This window comes from Neomonachus schauinslandi, chromosome 14, assembly GCF_002201575.2.
Source record: "Neomonachus schauinslandi chromosome 14, ASM220157v2, whole genome shotgun sequence".
In the NCBI taxonomy this organism is placed as follows: Eukaryota; Metazoa; Chordata; class Mammalia; order Carnivora; family Phocidae; genus Neomonachus; species Neomonachus schauinslandi.
In genome coordinates, this window is record NC_058416.1 from 82,674,626 (window position 1) to 82,693,353 (window position 18,728).

Sequence of the window (18,728 nt, forward strand, 5' to 3'; positions counted from 1 at the left end):
CACTCTCTTTCTCTAAAAAAAAAAGAGAGACAGACAGACCCCACAGTGCTCCCTCATCCCTTCTGCCATGTGAGCATACAAGAAGTCTGCAACCCAGAAGAGGGCCTTCACCTGACCATGCTGGCACCCTGATCTCAGACCTCCAGAACCATGAGAAATACATTTCTGTTTATAAACTACCCTATAGCAGCCTGAACACACTAAGACGAGGGAGAGGGGGAAGAAGGAAGGGGGGTAAGAAAGGATGGAAGGGAGCCAGAATATTAAGAGACAGAAGACTTTTAAAAGAGACAGATGTGTGAAGCTTATCTGAATCATAATCTAACAAATTTTTTTAAAATTATAGAACAGCTAGCATAATACAGTGATGTTTGACGAACTTTTATTTTTTCTAGATTTGGAACAGTATTTTGATTAATTTAAGAATTCCATAAACACCGAAGTATTTATGAATAAAATAGTAATAATTGGCAAAGTTGATAATGATGTATGGGGGTTCTTTATACAAATCTATTCTATATAATACATTCAAAATTTTTTCTTAATCAAGTAGGAAAAAGCACTTCTCGATGCACACAAACTGCGTGTATGTGCGCACATGCACACATGGCAATCAGGAAAATGTGAACAGTGAATGACATCCATTAATGTTAAGGAATTATTGTTAATAGCTTCAGGTGTAAGAATGATATTCTGGTTAAAATCTTTTGTGTGTGTTTTTTTTTTAAGATTTTATTTATTTATTTGACAGAGACACAGCGAGAGAAAGGAACACAAGCAGGGGGAGTGGGAGAGGGAGAAGCAGGCTTCCCACCGAGCAGGGAGTCTGATGCGGGGCTCGATGCCAGGATCTTGGGATCATGACCTGAGCCGAAGGCAGATGTTTAACGACTGAGCCACCCAAGAGCCCCTGGTTAAAATCTTTTGAAACGAAATAGTTATAGATTAAAAAAACACCTGGAATTTGCTTCAAGATAAGCCAAGGCTGGGGGCACCTGGGTGGCTCAGTCGGGTGAGCATCCGACTCCTGGTTTTGGCTCAGGTCATGATCTCAGGGCTCCACGCTCAGTGAGGAATCTGCTTGAGATTCTCTCTCCCTCTCTCTTTGCCCCTCCCCCCCCACTCTTGCTTGCTCTCTCTCTAAAAATGAATAAATAAAATCTTTAAAAAAAAAAGATAAGCCAAGGCTGGGAGAATTAGTGGGGATTAGTTAAAAAAGACTGGCCAGGGACGCCTGGGTGGCTCAGTGGGTTAAGCAACTGCCTTTGGCTCAGGTCATGATCCCGGGGTCCTGGGATCAAGTCCCGCATCAGGCTCCTTGCTCAGCAGGGAGTCTGCTTCTTCCTCTGCCTGCGCTCCCCCTGCTTGTGCTCTCTCTCTCTGACAAATAAATAAATAAAATCTTTTTTAAAATAAATAAATAAGACTGGCCATATATCAACAATTGTTAATACTTGGTGACAGATACATTGTTATGATTATGCTCTCTCTCTGCTTTTGTATATATTTGAAATTTTGCATAATAAAAAGTTTTGAAAAATAGGTTCTCCAGACTCCCATAACAGCCCTGAGCGTCTGTCCATCAGCAAAAGAACAGTCCACCCCTGTGCTGAATCCACAGAGGAAGATCAGGCAGCAACCAACAGAACAAACTATGCGCACCCATGGCAACCTGGACAAACATCTCGGACGGCAGGTAGAGCAGGGGCGGCCAAACAGAAGGGCACGCGGCTCCATGTATATGAGCTTCCCAAGCCAGCAGCAACCTCCCCACCCCCAGGAAACACCCAGGAGCGCGGCCTGGACCAGAAACGCATGCGTGCAGGCTCGCAGCAGCATGACCCACAGCATCCGGAACGTGGACGCCACCCAGCTGTGCATCACGGAGGCACGGACGCACGACGCGCTATTCTTTAACCTTCAGGGAATGAAGCCCGGGCGCGCCAGGACACTGGTGACCCCCGAGGGTGTTATGATCTGCCAGGAGGCCAGTCACAAAAGGACAAGTCCTGTAGGATCCACTCTCAGGACATCCTGCAGCAATCCGACGCGCAGAGATGGAGCCGCTGGGCCGGGGAGCCGCTGGGGACGGAGTTCCAGTGTGGGACGATGGAAATGTTCTGGAGGGGGAGGGTGGCGACAGCTGCTGGACACCGAAAATGTACTCAATGCCCCTGAACCGAACGCTTAGAAATGTTAACGTTAAGATGTGAAATTTTGTTTTCTGTATTTTACCACGATTTGAAAGGAAGGAGAACACCTAACGCTGAGTGGAGGAAAGCCATCGGCGGTCACCCGGCAGGGGTGGAGACGGGGAAGGCACACCTGGGAAGGAACCTCCCAGAATGACAGCAACACGATGCCCGAGGGCTGGGGTAGTGGGTACACAGATGGACACCTGTGTCAGAAGCCAATGAGCAGAACTCTTCAAATGGCTGTACTGTGGGGCGCCTGCGTGGCTCAGTTGGTTAAGTGTCTGCTAAGCGTCTGCCTTCGGCTCAGGTCATGATCCCGGGGTGGTGAGATCCAGTCCCGCATCAGGTTCCCTGCTCAGCAGGGAGCCTGCTTCTCCCTCTCCCTCTGCTCCTTCCCATTGCTCATTCTCTCTCTCCAATAAATAAATAAAATCTTTTTAAAAAACTTTTTAAAAAAATAGGTTCTCCAAATTTTAATGTAAGGTTTGTAAAATTTCTGTACTTATCCATCCTACCTCATGAGGCTTTATGAAGACTACATGAAATGAATGAAATAAAGTGAATGTAATTAAAATGAATAGAAATCCTGCCCTTTATTTTCTCCGCTGGTGGGACAGAATGAAAAGAGTACTGAGCTTGAGGTTTAAAAATCCTGACTCATTATGTTGATCATCACTTTCCTGGTGATGCCCTTCATCACTGTCTTCCCTCTCTCGACCAGAAGCTCCTTAAAGACAGAAACCCTGTCTACCTTGTTCGCCACCGTGTCCTCGGTGATTAACCCAATGCCTGGTATGAACGAATAAACTTGAGCTCAAGTTCCTGTTCAGTAATGTGGAGCAAGGACTATGACTGTTCTATTCTGCACCCAACCTCAATGCTGTAGTGTAATCAGTATTTGTGGTATAGAGGCTGGACAATTTACTTAACCTCCCCAAACCTCAGCTTTCTCCTCTATAAAATGGAAATAACGTCTTTCTCAACAAGTTGATCTGACCTACTGTGGTTTTAAGGACTTCATATGGCCATTCATTCATTCATCCCACAAATATTTATGAATTCTAAAGTCCTATAGAAAGTATGTAATAATCTATTGTTCCCATAAACAGAATAGTAATAATAAAATGACACAAACATTAGCTAAATGTAAATACCCATTCAACAAATATTTATGGAGTTTCTACTGTGTACTAGGCACCGTGCCACATGCTAGGGGTAACTATGAAGGTAAGTATGATACAATTCTTGTTTTTGAGGAAGTTTTCAGTCCAGTGGATGAGAAGAGAAAGAACGACATTACAATACGAATTGGTAAGTGACATACCAGAGTGAAACAGGAACACAGCACATTCCCTCTGGAGACATTCTCCTACCCAAGTTGGTTTCAGGAAAGAAATCATTCACTTAACTTCCCAAAGTTATAAATGTCAACTCCCAAATTAAAACCGCCATGAGGTATTTCACTTTTACTTATTCACTGCAATAAGGCTATAGATTCTTTCTAAAGAAGCCAGCCAAAGCTGGAAATCTTCCAAAGGAATTAGATCCTTTTGTTTTTCTGGGTTTTTGCCAGCAGTCCAAACCAAAAGAGGCAAATGGAGCTATTGGCTCATCCATTTAATATTAACTGCCAACTCCCTTTTCCCAGAACACAATGCCCTTCTATTTCAAAGAAGCCCCCTCAGCAACTTGTTCCACGTCAATCAATGGCTGAATTAAGAAAGAACACAGATTTGAGTCTTTCAGATCCAATTCCAAATATAGGGCCAACTTCTCTCTCATTAAAAATAGGATTTAATAACTCATGTAAAAAAAATTTTTTTTAATAACTTACCTCAAATTCTTCCCAAAAGCCTTGTTTGACTTTATCTGTGGTCTCAGCTAATTTGCTTAGTTCTCGAACCCGGCTTTCTATTTCAGCAGCATTGATACGTGTTGTGTTGAGGGGCTAATCAAATTCAGCAGTTGGTGTGAAATGAAGAAAGTATTACAAAAAAAAAGTGTTAATGCAAAAAAAAGAGTTCCATGTTGATAATTCGTAAGGCAAGGACAGGAAATTCAAAGGACACGGTAATTCACAATAAAAGTTTTCAAATACAGTTTCACTTTCTTTTCTATTTTGTGAGGAAATATATCTTTCTTCAATCTCCACACTTTACTCTGGTAATATAAATTCAAACCTATATTTCTTTATAAATAGACCACAACATTATTTAGAGAGATGATATAATCTGCCACTAGTAAACTTCGAAATAGCAGTAACTCCAAAGTGAGTTGAGTGTAATAGCCCAAAGATAACCAAAGGTAGATCTAGATTGCAAACTTGGTAAAAGCTTGCTTTAAAAACTCTATGAGGCCTTTTAGACATACACATGGAGATAATCATGGAAATGATGTAATATCTGGCATTTGTTTCCAAATACCACAGGAGAAGGGCAGTGAGCACAGTAACAATGAAATAAGACTTGGTAAGCTGATCACAACTGAAGCTGGGTAATGGGTGTTTGGAGGTTCTTGAGACTATTCTACTACTCTATATTTGGAATATTCTATATTAGGATTTTTTAAAACTTTATAAGGAGATGGAGCTTTAGCTTTCCAATATGCTCACCTGCTTGAGTTGTAGTACTGTGCCCAATGTTTCCACCATGGGATTCTTCTTGTAATGCTCCACAAGATCTGTTAAAGAGTCAAACCGTTCTCCTCCACCAACATCATATTTCAGTTCCTTTAAGACAAAACAAAACAAAACAAAACAAAATCCTGCTTATCACCTTTATGTTAAATTACAGTTTTTCCCAACTGAAGTACAGAGACTAACCCTCCCCCTCAGATCAAAGAGCTGTAGGAGCAGAAAGGAGAGGAAGCGAGGATGATGAACCTGAAAGGCTGGCCCAATGTGAAAGAGCTGACTGTGAGGTATGAGAAGCTCTAAGTAAGTATCTCTCAGCAACTAGGGAACAAAAAATTGTCCCCTTTGTAAGTTAACTAATTAGTTAAAGAAATGAAAAAACAGTATTCTTTACTATTTACTTACACATACAGGCTAAGGAACTACAGAGCAGGCTGCTGAAGAGAAGGTAAATAATAATTTCTCTCTGAAATACAACAAACTCCAAGGCTGGGTAGGCAGCACTGAAGGCCAACATACATGTCTCTACTTTCCTCTTCTAATGAAAATTTAAAAGGGAAATTATAAACAGAGGCCAGGAAATTTCTTCTGACAAAAAGATCAAAATAGGCTATTTCAGGGAAACAACAGGAAAAGATGTTATTATTATTAAGAAAATACAATACCCTAGAAATTATATATGAAGATATTTGGGTACAATCTTTTATTTAAAAATAAAACAGAGGGGCACCTGGGTAGCTCAGTCGGTTAAGCATCTGCCTTCGGCTCAGGTCATGTCATGATCCCAGGGTCCTGGGATCGAGCCCCACAAAGGGCTCCCTGCTCGGCGGGGAGCCTGCTTCTCCCTCTCCCACTCCCCCTGCTTGTGTTCCCTCTCTCACTATGTCTCTCTCTGTCAAATAAATAAATAAAATCTTTAAAAAAAAAATAAAATAAAACAGTGATGGAAGGGTGGGAAAGAAGCACTTTCAGAATGACAAAGTCAGGACACCTCTGAAAATCCATTCTTTCATAAAAGCAACAAAAACACTAGTAGGGACGCCATGCCTGGGTGGCTCAGTCGGTTAATTTGGGAAAAAAAACTTAATTGGGAAAAAAAACTTCCCACTTAAACTGGGAGGGAAAAAAACAAGCTTTAGGGATGCCTGGGTGGCACACTTGGTTAAGTGTCTGCCTTTGGCTCAAGTCATGATCCCAGAGTCCTGGGATGGAGTCCCATGTGAGGCTCCTGTTCAGCGGGGAGTCTGCTTCTCCCCCTCCCTCTCCCTCTGCTGCTCCCCCTGCTTGTGAGGGCGCACTCTCTCTGTCTCTCTGACAAATAAACAAAAAAAATTCTTAAAAAAAAAAACAAACCACTAGTAAAAATTGTCATCAAATTTTTCAGAACTCTGGAAATTAACCAAGAACTTGCAACAGTCCAAGGAACATTCATTCAAGAAAAATGACTGAATCTTGGTAAGGAGCAAACTGTGGCATTTTAACTTGCCGTATATTCCCAAGTATCTCTCTCTAGCTCTTCTGTAGCCTTGAAAACCAACAGCCTCATAATCACGGTAGCTGTGAAAGCCAGCAACCTAGCACACCTAGAGGGGACAGAATGAATTTCGGAGCTCTCGAGTGACCTATCCCCAGAGAATAATCCCTGTGGGCAAACCTTGTTTTACTGCACTTTGCTTTATTGAATATATTTCAAGTCTTTATCTGGGCTTTGCAAATATTGAATATTTGCAGATAAATATTTTTAACAAATTAAAGGTTTGTGGCAACCCTGCATCAAGCAAGTCTACTGGCAGCCATTTCCCAACAGTATTTGTTCACTTTGTGTCTCTGTGACATTTTGGTAATTCTTTCAGTATTTCAAACTTTTTAATTATTATTATTATATTTGTATAATAATATAATACCGTGATCAGTATTATGACTCACTGAAAGCTCAGATGATGGTTCGTACTTTTTAGCAATAAAGTATTTTTTAATTAAGGTATGTTGTCCAAAAAAAAAAAAAAAAAAGTATATTGTCTATTGTTTTTCAGACATAATGCTTGCACTCTTAATAAACTACAGTGTAGTACAGCATAAACATAACTTTTATATGCACTGGGAAACGAAAAAATTAATTTGATTTGCTTTATTGCAGTATTCATTCTACTGCAGTGGTCTGGAATTGAACCCATAATATCTCTGAGATATACCTGTATTTGACCTATTTAGCAGCTCCCTGGAAAAGTCCTGTTTTCAGAGCTTATGTTTATTTGACCTGACTTAGAGCTCACTCAGCCCTGTCTTCAGGGGATCTGCCCAAAACAATCAGCAGCAACTGTTTAATATCACAGCAGCCTGTGGCGGCAATACCAGTTAAGGCAAATAAGAGACTGACCAAAATGAAAAAAAGGAAAATCTAGGCAATGTCCACAGAGGGCTTGGAAAACCTCTAACATAGAGAGACAAACCAAGAAACAGACTCTTAATTATAGAGAGCAAACTAATGGTTATCAGAGAGGAGGCAGGTGGGAGGATGGGGAAAATAGGTGACATGGATTAAGGAGTGCACTTGTTGTGATGAGCACTGGTTTTTGTACGGACAAGTTGAATCACAATATTGTACACCTGAAACTAATATTACACTATATGTTAACTAACTGGTATTTAAATTAAAAGTTAAAAAAAAAAAAACTCTAACATATTCTTGAGAAGCTAGAAGGCTTTGTGTATGTGCAGGGCTGTGTAAAGTCAGGGGAGGATCCAAGAAAAACCTAATCTTCACCTCTAGCTGACCTTGAGGTTCTGCACAAACAGAAAGTGAAGGCTAAGGCAAAGTTGTAATCCGCCAGGGCGCTGAAACCGTGCCCCAACACACACACACACACACACACACACACACACACACACAGCCCTCTTGGCAAAGGTTGGGAGACTTAATGGTTCATGGCATTTAAGGAAACCTCTGTCCAATCATTAACTGACCACTAAGCTAACCAAGCAAAGACTTGTGGCTACACATGGCAAAGAATAAAGGAAAGTCACCAAACATAGAGCAATGTAATAACTACAGCAACAATAAAAAGTAGCAACAACCCTGGAAAAGATGACATCTGATTTCCAGAATCACCACATCATATTATTTAAAATGTCTAGTTTCCAACAAAAAAATTAGGAAACATGCACAGAGATGGGAAAGTATGGACCAAACAAAGGGGGGAGAAAGCACTCAATAGAAACTGTCCTTGAGAAAGCCCAGATAAAGACTTGAAATCAGCTAGTATAAATATGTTCAAAGAACTAAAGGAAACTGTACTTTATAAGTTAAAAGAAAATATGAGGATGTTGTCTCACCAGATAGAGAGTATCACAAAAATCTGTACACAAATGTTCATAGCAGCATTATTCATAATAGCCAAAATGCCCATAAATTTTTTAATGGAGAAACAAAATGTACTCTAGCCATACAATGGAGTATTTGACAATAGTTTGTTGACACACACCACAATATGGATAAACCTTGAAGACATTATGCAAAGTAAAAGAAACCAGATGCAAAAGCCACAGATTATATGATTCTATCTATATGAAATATCCAAAACTGGCAAATCCATAAAAACAAAAAGTAGATTGGTGGATGCCAAGAGGTGGAGGGAGAGGAAATAATGGGGAGCGACTGGTAACGGACACAGGGTTTCTTTTTGGGGTGCTGAAAATGTTCTGGAATTAGTGTCGGTAGTTGCATAATATGTGCATATACCAAAAACCTGTCCACTTTAAAAAGGTGAATTGTGTGGTCTGTGAATCGTACCTCAATAAAGCTGGGGTCTTTTAATATATATTTAATTTAAAAACTGAAGAAATACGTGAATAGACAGTTTCTTTTTAGGAAAGTTTGACATAGTTGACCAAGAATCAATCTCCTTAGTCCTGTCGCCACATTAAAAACAAGAAATTGTGAGTTCAGGGGCACCTGGCTGGTTCAGTTGGTGGAGCACGTGACTCTTTACCTCGGGGTTGTAAGTTTGAGCCCCGTGTTATGCGTAAAGATTCTTTTTTTTTTTTTTTTTTTTTTTTAAATTTTTTTTTTATTTGCGAGAGAGAGAATAAGAGACAGAGAGCATGAGAGGGGGGAGGGTCAGAGGGAGAAGCAGACTCCCCGCTGAGCAGGGAGCCCGATGCGGGACTCGATCCCGGGACTCCAGGATCATGACCTGAGCCGAAGGCAGTCGCTTAACCAACTGAGCCACTCAGGGACCCTTGCGTAAAGATTCTTAAAAATAAAATCCAAGAAAGAAAGGAAGGAAGGAGGGAAGAAAGACAGTAAGAAAGAGTGAGTTCAATTCTCCTAGCCTTGACGCAGGAACTCTAATACGAAGGAAAATGCAGGCACAGGCCAGACTGTGACAATCCTAAGGAGGAGCAGAGGCCATCACTTCAGAAACAGGGAGACTGAGGCCGACTCTAGCAAAAACAGATCAGGTGCTCCAGGGCAAAAGGTGATGTGCTGAGGCATGACTTAATCTGCCAGCAATAGACTGGAAAGAAATAATAAAGTTCTGAAATGATGAAACCAATGTAATAAATAATACTCTAAAAACATATAAGCCTGTGACTGAGCAAAGAAAATCTGACTTTGGAAGTGATGTCTGTCTTCCTGAGCAGAAGAATCACCCAAAGACGACATTTTGCCGGACCGGTAGTTCAAGTGGGACTTTACCTGACAGCGGATCATGACGTGGGTCACTTTAGACTTGCCATCATTGCTCTCCCCTTTGTCGTCACCAGTTCGGACAGACAGAACAAAATCTCCGGGGTGGCTCTGGCTCTCTCGTACCAGAAAGCTACCGTGTTTTCCTTTCTCAGTTAGTAATTTCTCTGCTTCTTTCCCAGAGAGGTGTCCATGAAACCACCTAAATTTGTTTAAATGAAAATCAATTGAGTTCTGCCACGGGTTCACAGTATTCTTTCACAAAACTACCATACATAGCCAGCTCTCCCAAACACTATTAAAAAACAGACCCATTCCTCCAAGGGACTGGCCAATCCCACATGAGATAATTTGCATCCCAAGGAGGCAGGAAAAATGAGAAGGATGTTAAGAATAAGCATTAAACTTTTTAAATGAGCCCACAGTCATTTGTAAACAAATGCCCTCAATCTTTCCTATTTTCTTTTGAATCTCCCATCTTTTAAAAATGCACTTTGTCTTTTCTCCATGCCCTACACCAAAACGACCAACTATTTAATCACAGCCATTTAAAGAAATTAAAATAGTGGTGCCCGGGTGGCTCAGTGGGTTAAGCACCTGCCTTCAGCTCGGGTCATGATCTGGGTGTTCTGGGATCAAGCCCCACGCTGGGCTCCCTGCTCAGTGGGGAGTCTTCTTCTGCCCCTCCCCATTCCCCCACCCCTCCCATCCCCACTCATGCTCTCTCTCTCAGGTAAATAAAAAAAAAATCTTAAAAAAAAAAAGAGAAATTAAAATAGAAAGTCATGGTAGAGACAAAAAAAATCATTTGAATGTTTGCCCTTGCTTTGGTATATGAATACTACATAAAAAAGGAAACTATAAATTAATTTAAGCATTCCAAATTTCTTAATATTTCCCACCAATACTTCAAAAGCCTCCAAGTTTGCTGTCAACATCTTTGGACTGTATACTGGGTTATCATTTCAAGCTCTAAAGCATATAACATCTAGAGAAAGGGTGAGGGATTTTGCTAAAAATGTGAATTCCCATGCCTCCCAACCAGAGATAGCGATACACTAAGTTTGAAAGGAGCCCAGCAATCTGCATTTTTACCCAGCACTCCAGAGTCCTGATGCAGGTCATAAGAGGAAAGACTCTGAGACATTACTCTAAGATACTATAAAAAACATTGTAATGGGGCACCTGGCTGGCTTGGTCGGAAGAGCCTGTGACTCTTGATCTCGGGGTCATGAGTTCTAGTCCCATGCGGGGGGCGGGGGGGAATTATATACATAAATAGGCCTTTAAAAAAATCTTAACACAGTTATATTACTAATGTGGCTTTTCCCCTCAGGATCTTGGTAAGAAAGCAAGCACTGTCGTGGCAGAGAGCGCTAATGGCTCATTGCTAGAGGAATATCCTTTGAGTTATTTTTCATCCACCCTCAACTGAACAGAGTAAAATTCAGAAATAAACTGAGTTGGCTAACAGCCTTTTGCTTGAAGCTACAGTGGTAACTGGAGAAACAAATGATCCGCCTGTAACAGCACTGATATAAAGGTGCAAGTTGGAAGAAACCTATCTGAAGATATAAAATATACAAACCTAATTAAGAGACCCGGAATTTGTACTGAGTCAGAAAGGAGACTGGGAATGTAGAAAACCAATAAAATCAATAAAAATAAGTCCCGGATTTCATCAGCTTGGTTCCAACACAAGGGGAAGAAGATCTCTGAAATAATTTAATTCCCTCTAAGCAAGGTCATTCTCCACATTTGTGGATACAACATAACAGAACTGGTGAAAAATCTGACCCTCCGCACTCTGCTTTTCGGCTTCTGAGCTTAAACTGACATCTGTTGGTGGCCTCGCTGAATAGCTGGTGGGAAGCTACTCCGGGACCTGCTGCTGATTGGGCGCCTCCATTAGTATTTGTTTTCCTCTCCTAACTCTCAAGAGATTATCAGCTCAAGTTCAATAATCTTAAGATTACTGTATGTACCAAGTATAAACAGGAATTGCCTGAGACCCCTGAGAAATTAAGTGTAAGGAACACTGATCGAAGCTTTTACAAGAAAGGGGCACTCTGCAAATCATCTGATCCTATGATTCTGGTTTCAGTGAAACTGAACTTTAGTTACAAAGATTACAGCTTGGGAAACAGGTAAAGCCAAAGCCCCACAAATTCATTTGTACAGCATGAGAGAGATGCCCCACAGTCACTGACCTTTCAGAGGTAGGATCTGCACAGTTCAGAGGATATTTAAGCTCAATAACATCTCCATTCTTCTCTTTTAATTGCCCATGATGTTCCATGTAATACTGGACCAACTCAGCCAAAGTGGCAAACTTCTCCCCTCCGTACAAGTCATAGTAATCACCAGTGTTCTGAATCTTGATGTGGGTGACAGCGCCATTTCTTCTAAAAGAGTCCATTAGGGGGAAAACAAAAACTAATAAAGAGCTATACTAGTAAAAATGGATGTCATATTCAATATCAAATTTCACCTAAACCTTGAAATACACCCAAGAAGCCAGTTTACACTTCTCCTGTAACAAACGCAGTAAGTGAAAACCACACAGTCAACCATTTCAACACAAAGGGCTTTGTTTCTTGGCTCCTTTCCCTTCTACAACTTCTGCTTTGGAAGTTTGACCTATCAAATTGCATATATTAAGTGACAATAATTCTTCTCATCAGTAATTAATAGAGACACATATACTAAAGTTAAACATCACTCTATCTTCTAATCCAGTAAATCCACCCATAAGTATTTTGTCCCCCCCAATGAAACTGTATAGCTAACCTAGGACTTGTATAATATTCATTGCAGTTTTATTTGGAATAGAAAAATACTGGAAACTCAAACATTTATCACAAAATGGATAAATAAATAGTTACATACTCATACCCTAGAACACTACACAGCAATTAAAAACAAAAACAAAAACAAAACACTGATAACATACAACTACATGGATGAATCACAAAAACATTATGTTAGAGAGAAAGAGGCCAGGGGTGCCTGGCTGGCTCAGTCGGGAGAGTGTGTGACTCTTGGTTTTGGGTTGTGAGTTCGAGGCCCACACTGAGCGGAGATATTACTTAAAAATAAAATCTTCAAAAAAAGAGAGAGAGAGAAAAAGAAGACAGACACAAATGAATATATACTGTATGACTTCATTTGTCAACGAAGTTGTAGAATAAGCAAAACTAGTCTATAGGGTTAGAAATGACAATAGTGGTAGCTACTTAGAAGGAGGGAAATTAGAAAGGGGCACAAAAGAATCTTCTAGGGTGATGAAAATATTGTGACTGCGGTGTTGGTTACAAAAATAAAAACATTTGCCAAAATTCGTATCACTGTACACATAAGATACTGTATATAATCGTACCTTAAATAATCATTTTAAAAACACAGACAACTGACAGTTTCCAGCATAAGATGGCTAAAATGCTATCCCACTAACATAACATTCATCAAAAGTTTCTAAAACTTGGTATTTTAGTTAGCCCAGGCAGCCTGTGATTTCCATTCAGTTTTCTGAACAAATGAATATATCACAAGGATACTCATTATAACCTTGGGGGGGTAAGACCCCCACAAGTGGCCAGGCACTTCCAAAATGATAACCATTAACCTATATGAGCTTTTAGTCTGACCCTGTAGCATTACTGATGAAGCCTCTGGAAAATATAAACACATTTCTACCAAGAAAAAAAGAATATGGGAACTAAAGAAAATAAGAAAAACTGTCCCATAATGTTTCTGACAATACCTGCTTCTGATTTTTGGTGACATTTTCCAGTGGGTAAAAAGGGTCCTTCAGGTCACCCTCACCTCCGGTCAACTACATCTGACTCTACTTTAACACTTGAGTTTCCCATTTCTAGCCTTTACTTAATGCCATAACACAAAGAAAGATATTTCAGGTATGAACTACATTAATATACAGCCACACAGATGGGTCTCAAAAACATAAGAGTGCATGAAAGAAGCACAATGTAGAATGATATGCTCAGCATGTACCATTTATGAAAATTTAAGCACACACACAAGTAATACTACGTATTATTCAAGATACAGACATACATACACATATGTGTTATATTTTATTATTATAAAGATATTTTTCCCTGTAATGTTACTTATTGTATTACTTAATGAATTAGAAGTACGACAAACTCATGAGAGTAGCTGTCAATGGGACAAAAGGAAGAACAGCATCAAGGGTGTTGAGTAAAGGGAAATTTTGTTTTATTTTATATTCTATTTTGAAGGAAAAAAATCACTGGCAGTAAATACAACACGGGTGATTGTACATAATTTTATGTATTTTTCTGTATTTTTTTCCCTCAAAATTAAAAAGGGAGAGCAGGAGGAGATGGGGGAAAAGAGGGAGGGGGATGTTCTTTGACGAGCTGAATATAAGGTAACATAATGATCGAATTTTAAGCATGGGCACATAATAAAAAGGTTAGATTGTCTGCCCAGAACCAGAACAATAAACACATCATATGCACACTCATACGCACACACAGAGGCCCGGGCACATTTCTAACAGCTGCTGTATCACGTATGAAGAAACAAAAAAAGTGAAACTTGGCAGTGTTGGACAGTTGTCAAAAGCAGTGGTTCTAAGTTCACAAAAAAGATATACAAATGGCCTTTAAACACATTAAAGGATGTTCCACTTCAATCTTGATAGAAATAAAAATTAAAATTCAGAGATACCATTTCTCACCTATCAAGCTGATGAAAAGGAAAAGATTGACCACACTCAAATGGTGAAGCTGTGGAAAAACGGGCCCCTCGTATATGACTGGTGGGAGTGCAAAACGGCACAATCACTATGGAGAAGAATTTGAAAAAACAATGCTATCTGTGCATTTCCTCTCTGCCCCAATCACCTCACTCCCAGGAATTCACCCTGAAGACAGCTTTTCAAAAGCACAGCACATATGCAAAATGTGATCACATTTACTGTAGCCTTATCTATCACTGTTAAATACTAGAAAAAACTAAATTCCCATCTGTAGGGAAATTGTATAAATTTATATGCTATTCAGTTGACTACGAAGATGAGAAAGATCATTAGAAGATTTCTGTTAAGTGAAAAAAGTAAACTATAAAGAAAGATAGATAGTATTCTACTTCATAAGTGTAAAAAGAAACCAAAGGATAAACTAGAAATGAAGGGAAATGATTACCTACAGTGATGGATGGAAATGGTGCAAGGCATGGATGTAAGAATGGGATTTCTCAGAAAATACCTTTTTATACCGTTTGATTTTTAAATCTTGTAAATGTTTCACATATTCAAAAATACAATTAAATCAACAAAGATCATAAAAAGATGAATACCTGAAAAACACTGAAACAAACAGAAAGAAATGAATCTCTCTTTGTAATTAGCTCACAACTACACAGAAAACTAATTCCAGTACCTTTTGAGCAGTACTGACTATTTGCCTTTAGTGGGATATATTCTAAGAACAAAAAAGACTCTGAAAAAATCATGAACTTCACTTAACAGGTTTCGTAGTTAGAAATGACAATGGTATAGTAATTCTGGAACTATTTTTGTATTATAGAACTGGCCAAGTGAGGTCATATATTGCTGCTGCTGGAAGCAGGGTTCTCCACACAGGAGAAGGTAAATACAAATACGGAAAGGGAAAAGGTAAGAAAGTTGCACTGAACTTGAACTATCAGTAAGAACACATGGTTCGAGGGGCGCCTGGGTGGCTCAGTCGTTAAGCATCTGCCTTCGGCTCAGGTCATGATCCCAGTATCCTGGGATCAAGCCCCGCATCAGGCTCTCTGCCCGGCGGGAAGCCTGCTTCTCAATAAATAAATAAATAAATAAATAAATAAATAATCTTTAAAAAAAAAAAAGAAGAACACTTGGTTTGAAATATATAAATATTTATTTCCCAGCTCTGTCTGCTGTGAGGGCTGAGAAGCAATAAACACACCTAGCTTCTAAATCTTGGTTTCTGAACACCATTCCCCACTGAAAGAATCAAGGCTCTTGAGAGAAAAGAATGATTCCAGGCTTGGGGCAAAAAAAAAAAAATATATATATATATATATATATAAATGGCCTGAAACATCTCACAGAACCAGAAGGCAAGGATGTAATCAAAGATCACTAAGAAATGTCAAAAGGATACAGGAACCACACAGGCCAAATGCGGGGCAACTTGAACATCAAAAATAATAATAAGGCTGGGGCGCCAGGGTGGCTCAGTTGGTTAAGTATCTGTCTTCGGCTCAGGTCATGATCTTGTAATCTCGGGGTCCTAGGATCCAGCCCCACATTGGCTCCCTGCTCAGCAGGGAGTCTGCTTCTCCCTCTGTCTCTCCCCACCTGACCTGACCCCCTCCTCTGCTTGTGCTCTCGCTTTCAAATAAATAAATAAAATCTTAAAAAAAAAAAAAAGAACAGAATTAGAAAAATAATTTTTCAGGTGCCAATATAATGATTTATTCAGATAAACTTCATCAACATATGCTAAAAACATGAAATGAGAAAATACTGGGGAAGAAGATACAAACTATCACCCATCAGACCACTTACTAATTACAAAAAGAAAAAGGTGCCTTTGTAATGAAAAAATCTGGCAAACACCTGAATCAAGCGATTAAACTGAATACCACCGAAAGATGGGGCAAATAGACACTCTGCGCTTCCTCCAGTGAAATAACGGGGTGGATCCAGCATCACCTCTGGAGTGTGCTTGCCAAAAATGTTTCAACTGAATGTAAAAACGAGGAAACAATCAGCGAATTGAGGTTGGAGGACAACCTAAGAAATGACTGGCCTGACTGCCCAAAAGACAGGGATAAAAAGAAAAGGTCAGGAGAGAGAGAGACTAGAAACATAAAAATTAAATGCAATGAATGATCTTTGATGAGATCCTCCTGAATCTAGTCTGGGGGAAGGGGCAGGGGTGCAGGGGGAGACTCAACTGCTTCAAAAGCCATTTCTAAAATAATAAGGGAAACCTGAATACAGATGATATATTATATATTCGACAATATTATTAAAGCAAGGTTAAAATTTACCTATAATAATGGTATTGTAGTTATACAGGAGAATGCCCTTGTTTATCCGACATACACACTGAAGTATTTAAAGGTAAAAATAGGGGCGCCTGGCTGGCTTAGTCAGTAGAGCATACGACTCTGGATCTCGGGGTTATGAGTTTGAGCTCCACGTTGGGTGTGGAGATTACTTAAAAATAAAATCTCTAAAAAAATGTTTAAATAAAATAAAGGTAAAAATAAATATCCTGATTATCTGCAATTTATTTTCAAAAAGTTCAGGAGGGAAAAAAGTATATACACAAACATACTCAGAAAGGGCAAACATGACAAAACTGGCGGTGAAGAGAACGTGGGTGTTCACTATATTCATCTTTCAACTTTTCTACAGGTCAGAAATTTTTCAAAATAAAAAGTTGAGGGGGCGCCTGGGTGGCTCAGTCGTTGAGCGTCTGCCTTCGGCTCAGGTCATGGTCCCAGGGTCCTGGGATCGAGCCCCGCGTCGGGCTCCCTGCTCAGTGGGGAGCCTGCTTCTCCCTCTCCCACTACCCCTCCCCCTGCTCACGCTCTCTCACGCATGCACTCTCTCTCTCTCAAATAAATAAATAAAATCTAAAAACAAAACAAAACCAAAAAACCACACTAAAAGCTAAGGACAGGGGCTCCTCAAAAAACTAATCTAAGCCCAAAAGAGATTTCCCAAGTCCCAAAGGGATCCTAAATAAACCTACCACAGTTTATCCAACCCTCTATTGTGGGACACAGAGTTGCTTTTAGTTTGTTTTAAATTTTTTTGAACAGTATGACCAACATCCTGTTACATGTCTCTTTGAGCAAGTGTGACAGAATTTTTCTAGAAACTGACCTTCTCTTACGTACTTATTCCCTTTACTCTAGATTATTCCAGGAGCTATAACTTTACTGCTTTATGAATTTGCTTTTATTATTACTGTTTTTAAATAAGGAAGTAAATAAATTATGTTGGCCATTAAAAGGAATAATTAGATCTATATGTACCAGCAGAGAATTCAAAAACTTTAAAAAGGAAGTTGCAGAATAATAGATATAAGACCATGCATGTGAATTCTAAAAACACACAAACCAACTTTATATTGTTCACAATAGTACCCAGACAGTACAAGTATAAAAACACATTCAGGAAGGATATATGCCAACCTCTGGAGAGCGGTTTCCTCTGGGGAAAGAGGGAGGGGAATGGGACTGGGCAGGGGGACAAACAGGACCACAACTTCCTCGGTGATGTTAATTTCTTGAAAAAGTGATCTGAACAGACTCTTAAAAAGCATTCCTCCCATTAAGAAATCAAAAGGAAAAGTGCAGGCAACCGGGTTCAGGATGAGTGGAACCAGGATTAGGCAGTGCGTGGCTTAAGGACCTGCAACACTCTGTCCACCTCACCCTCGGGGGTCTCTCAGGGGAGAAGAAATGCCCATCATGACGCCCCTTCTGCCGCATTCCCACATGCCCACTCTCAGGAGGCCACACCTGAGCCCCGCAAGCAGGCTTGAGTCACATCTGACCCATGGGCCAGGCCTTCAAACTCTCAATGAGGGTAGCAAGCTATCCTGGGGCGGGGGCGGGGGGGGTTCAATATTTCCCACCTGAAAAACCCTTGCAGGGTTCTCTTTTTCTTCCAACTTACCTGACGGAAAGGGTGAAGTCTCCAGGGTTGCTTTTACTGGGCCTCGCCAAAAAACTGCCATCAACTCCTCTTGTCAACAGCAGGTTTTCTGCCTCCACGCCAGTGATGTTTGGGTGAAACCATCTTGAGTGAGAGAAAAATGGAGAGAGCGATGAAAACCAAAATTCTCCATCAATACTACTTTCCACACCATCACAGCTAAAATGCCTATGAGTAGAGTAGCTAATAAAAATACAAAATAGGACCTTCCCTTCCTCTTCCCCCTCTTCTCCTTGGTCACTGCCCTCTCCTTGACTTCCTCTTGATAGGAGCCTTCGATACTGCCAGCACAGTCGGTGGGGCCGGGGGAATGGGTATGAGGCTGAGCCCAAAGCCCAGGAAGATAGTCCATATGGTCAGGAGATTGAACACATGGAGTAGAATTAAACAAGGAAAGAAAGAAACTAGTGAATATATAAACATAGTAAGGATGATGAGAGCCAGGTTTCTCACTATTGGAGAGGGGATACAACC

General features: G+C 40.2%; 1 protein-coding gene across 2 annotated transcripts in view; it reads right to left on the minus strand.

Moving 5' to 3' along the window:
• Nucleotides 1-18,728, minus strand: part of PTPN11 (protein tyrosine phosphatase non-receptor type 11) — an 81,883-nt gene that overhangs the window by 41,222 nt on the left and 21,933 nt on the right. For both annotated transcript variants that reach the window (XM_021698495.1, XM_021698494.1), the window contains exons 2-6: nucleotides 18,216-18,338; nucleotides 11,728-11,922; nucleotides 9,527-9,719; nucleotides 4,807-4,923; nucleotides 4,030-4,143 (exon numbers count right to left, since the gene is read on the minus strand). In XM_021698495.1, the coding sequence (XP_021554170.1) occupies nucleotides 4,030-4,143; nucleotides 4,807-4,923; nucleotides 9,527-9,719; nucleotides 11,728-11,922; nucleotides 18,216-18,338 (742 nt within the window). The remainder of the gene's footprint in view (nucleotides 1-4,029; nucleotides 4,144-4,806; nucleotides 4,924-9,526; nucleotides 9,720-11,727; nucleotides 11,923-18,215; nucleotides 18,339-18,728) is intronic.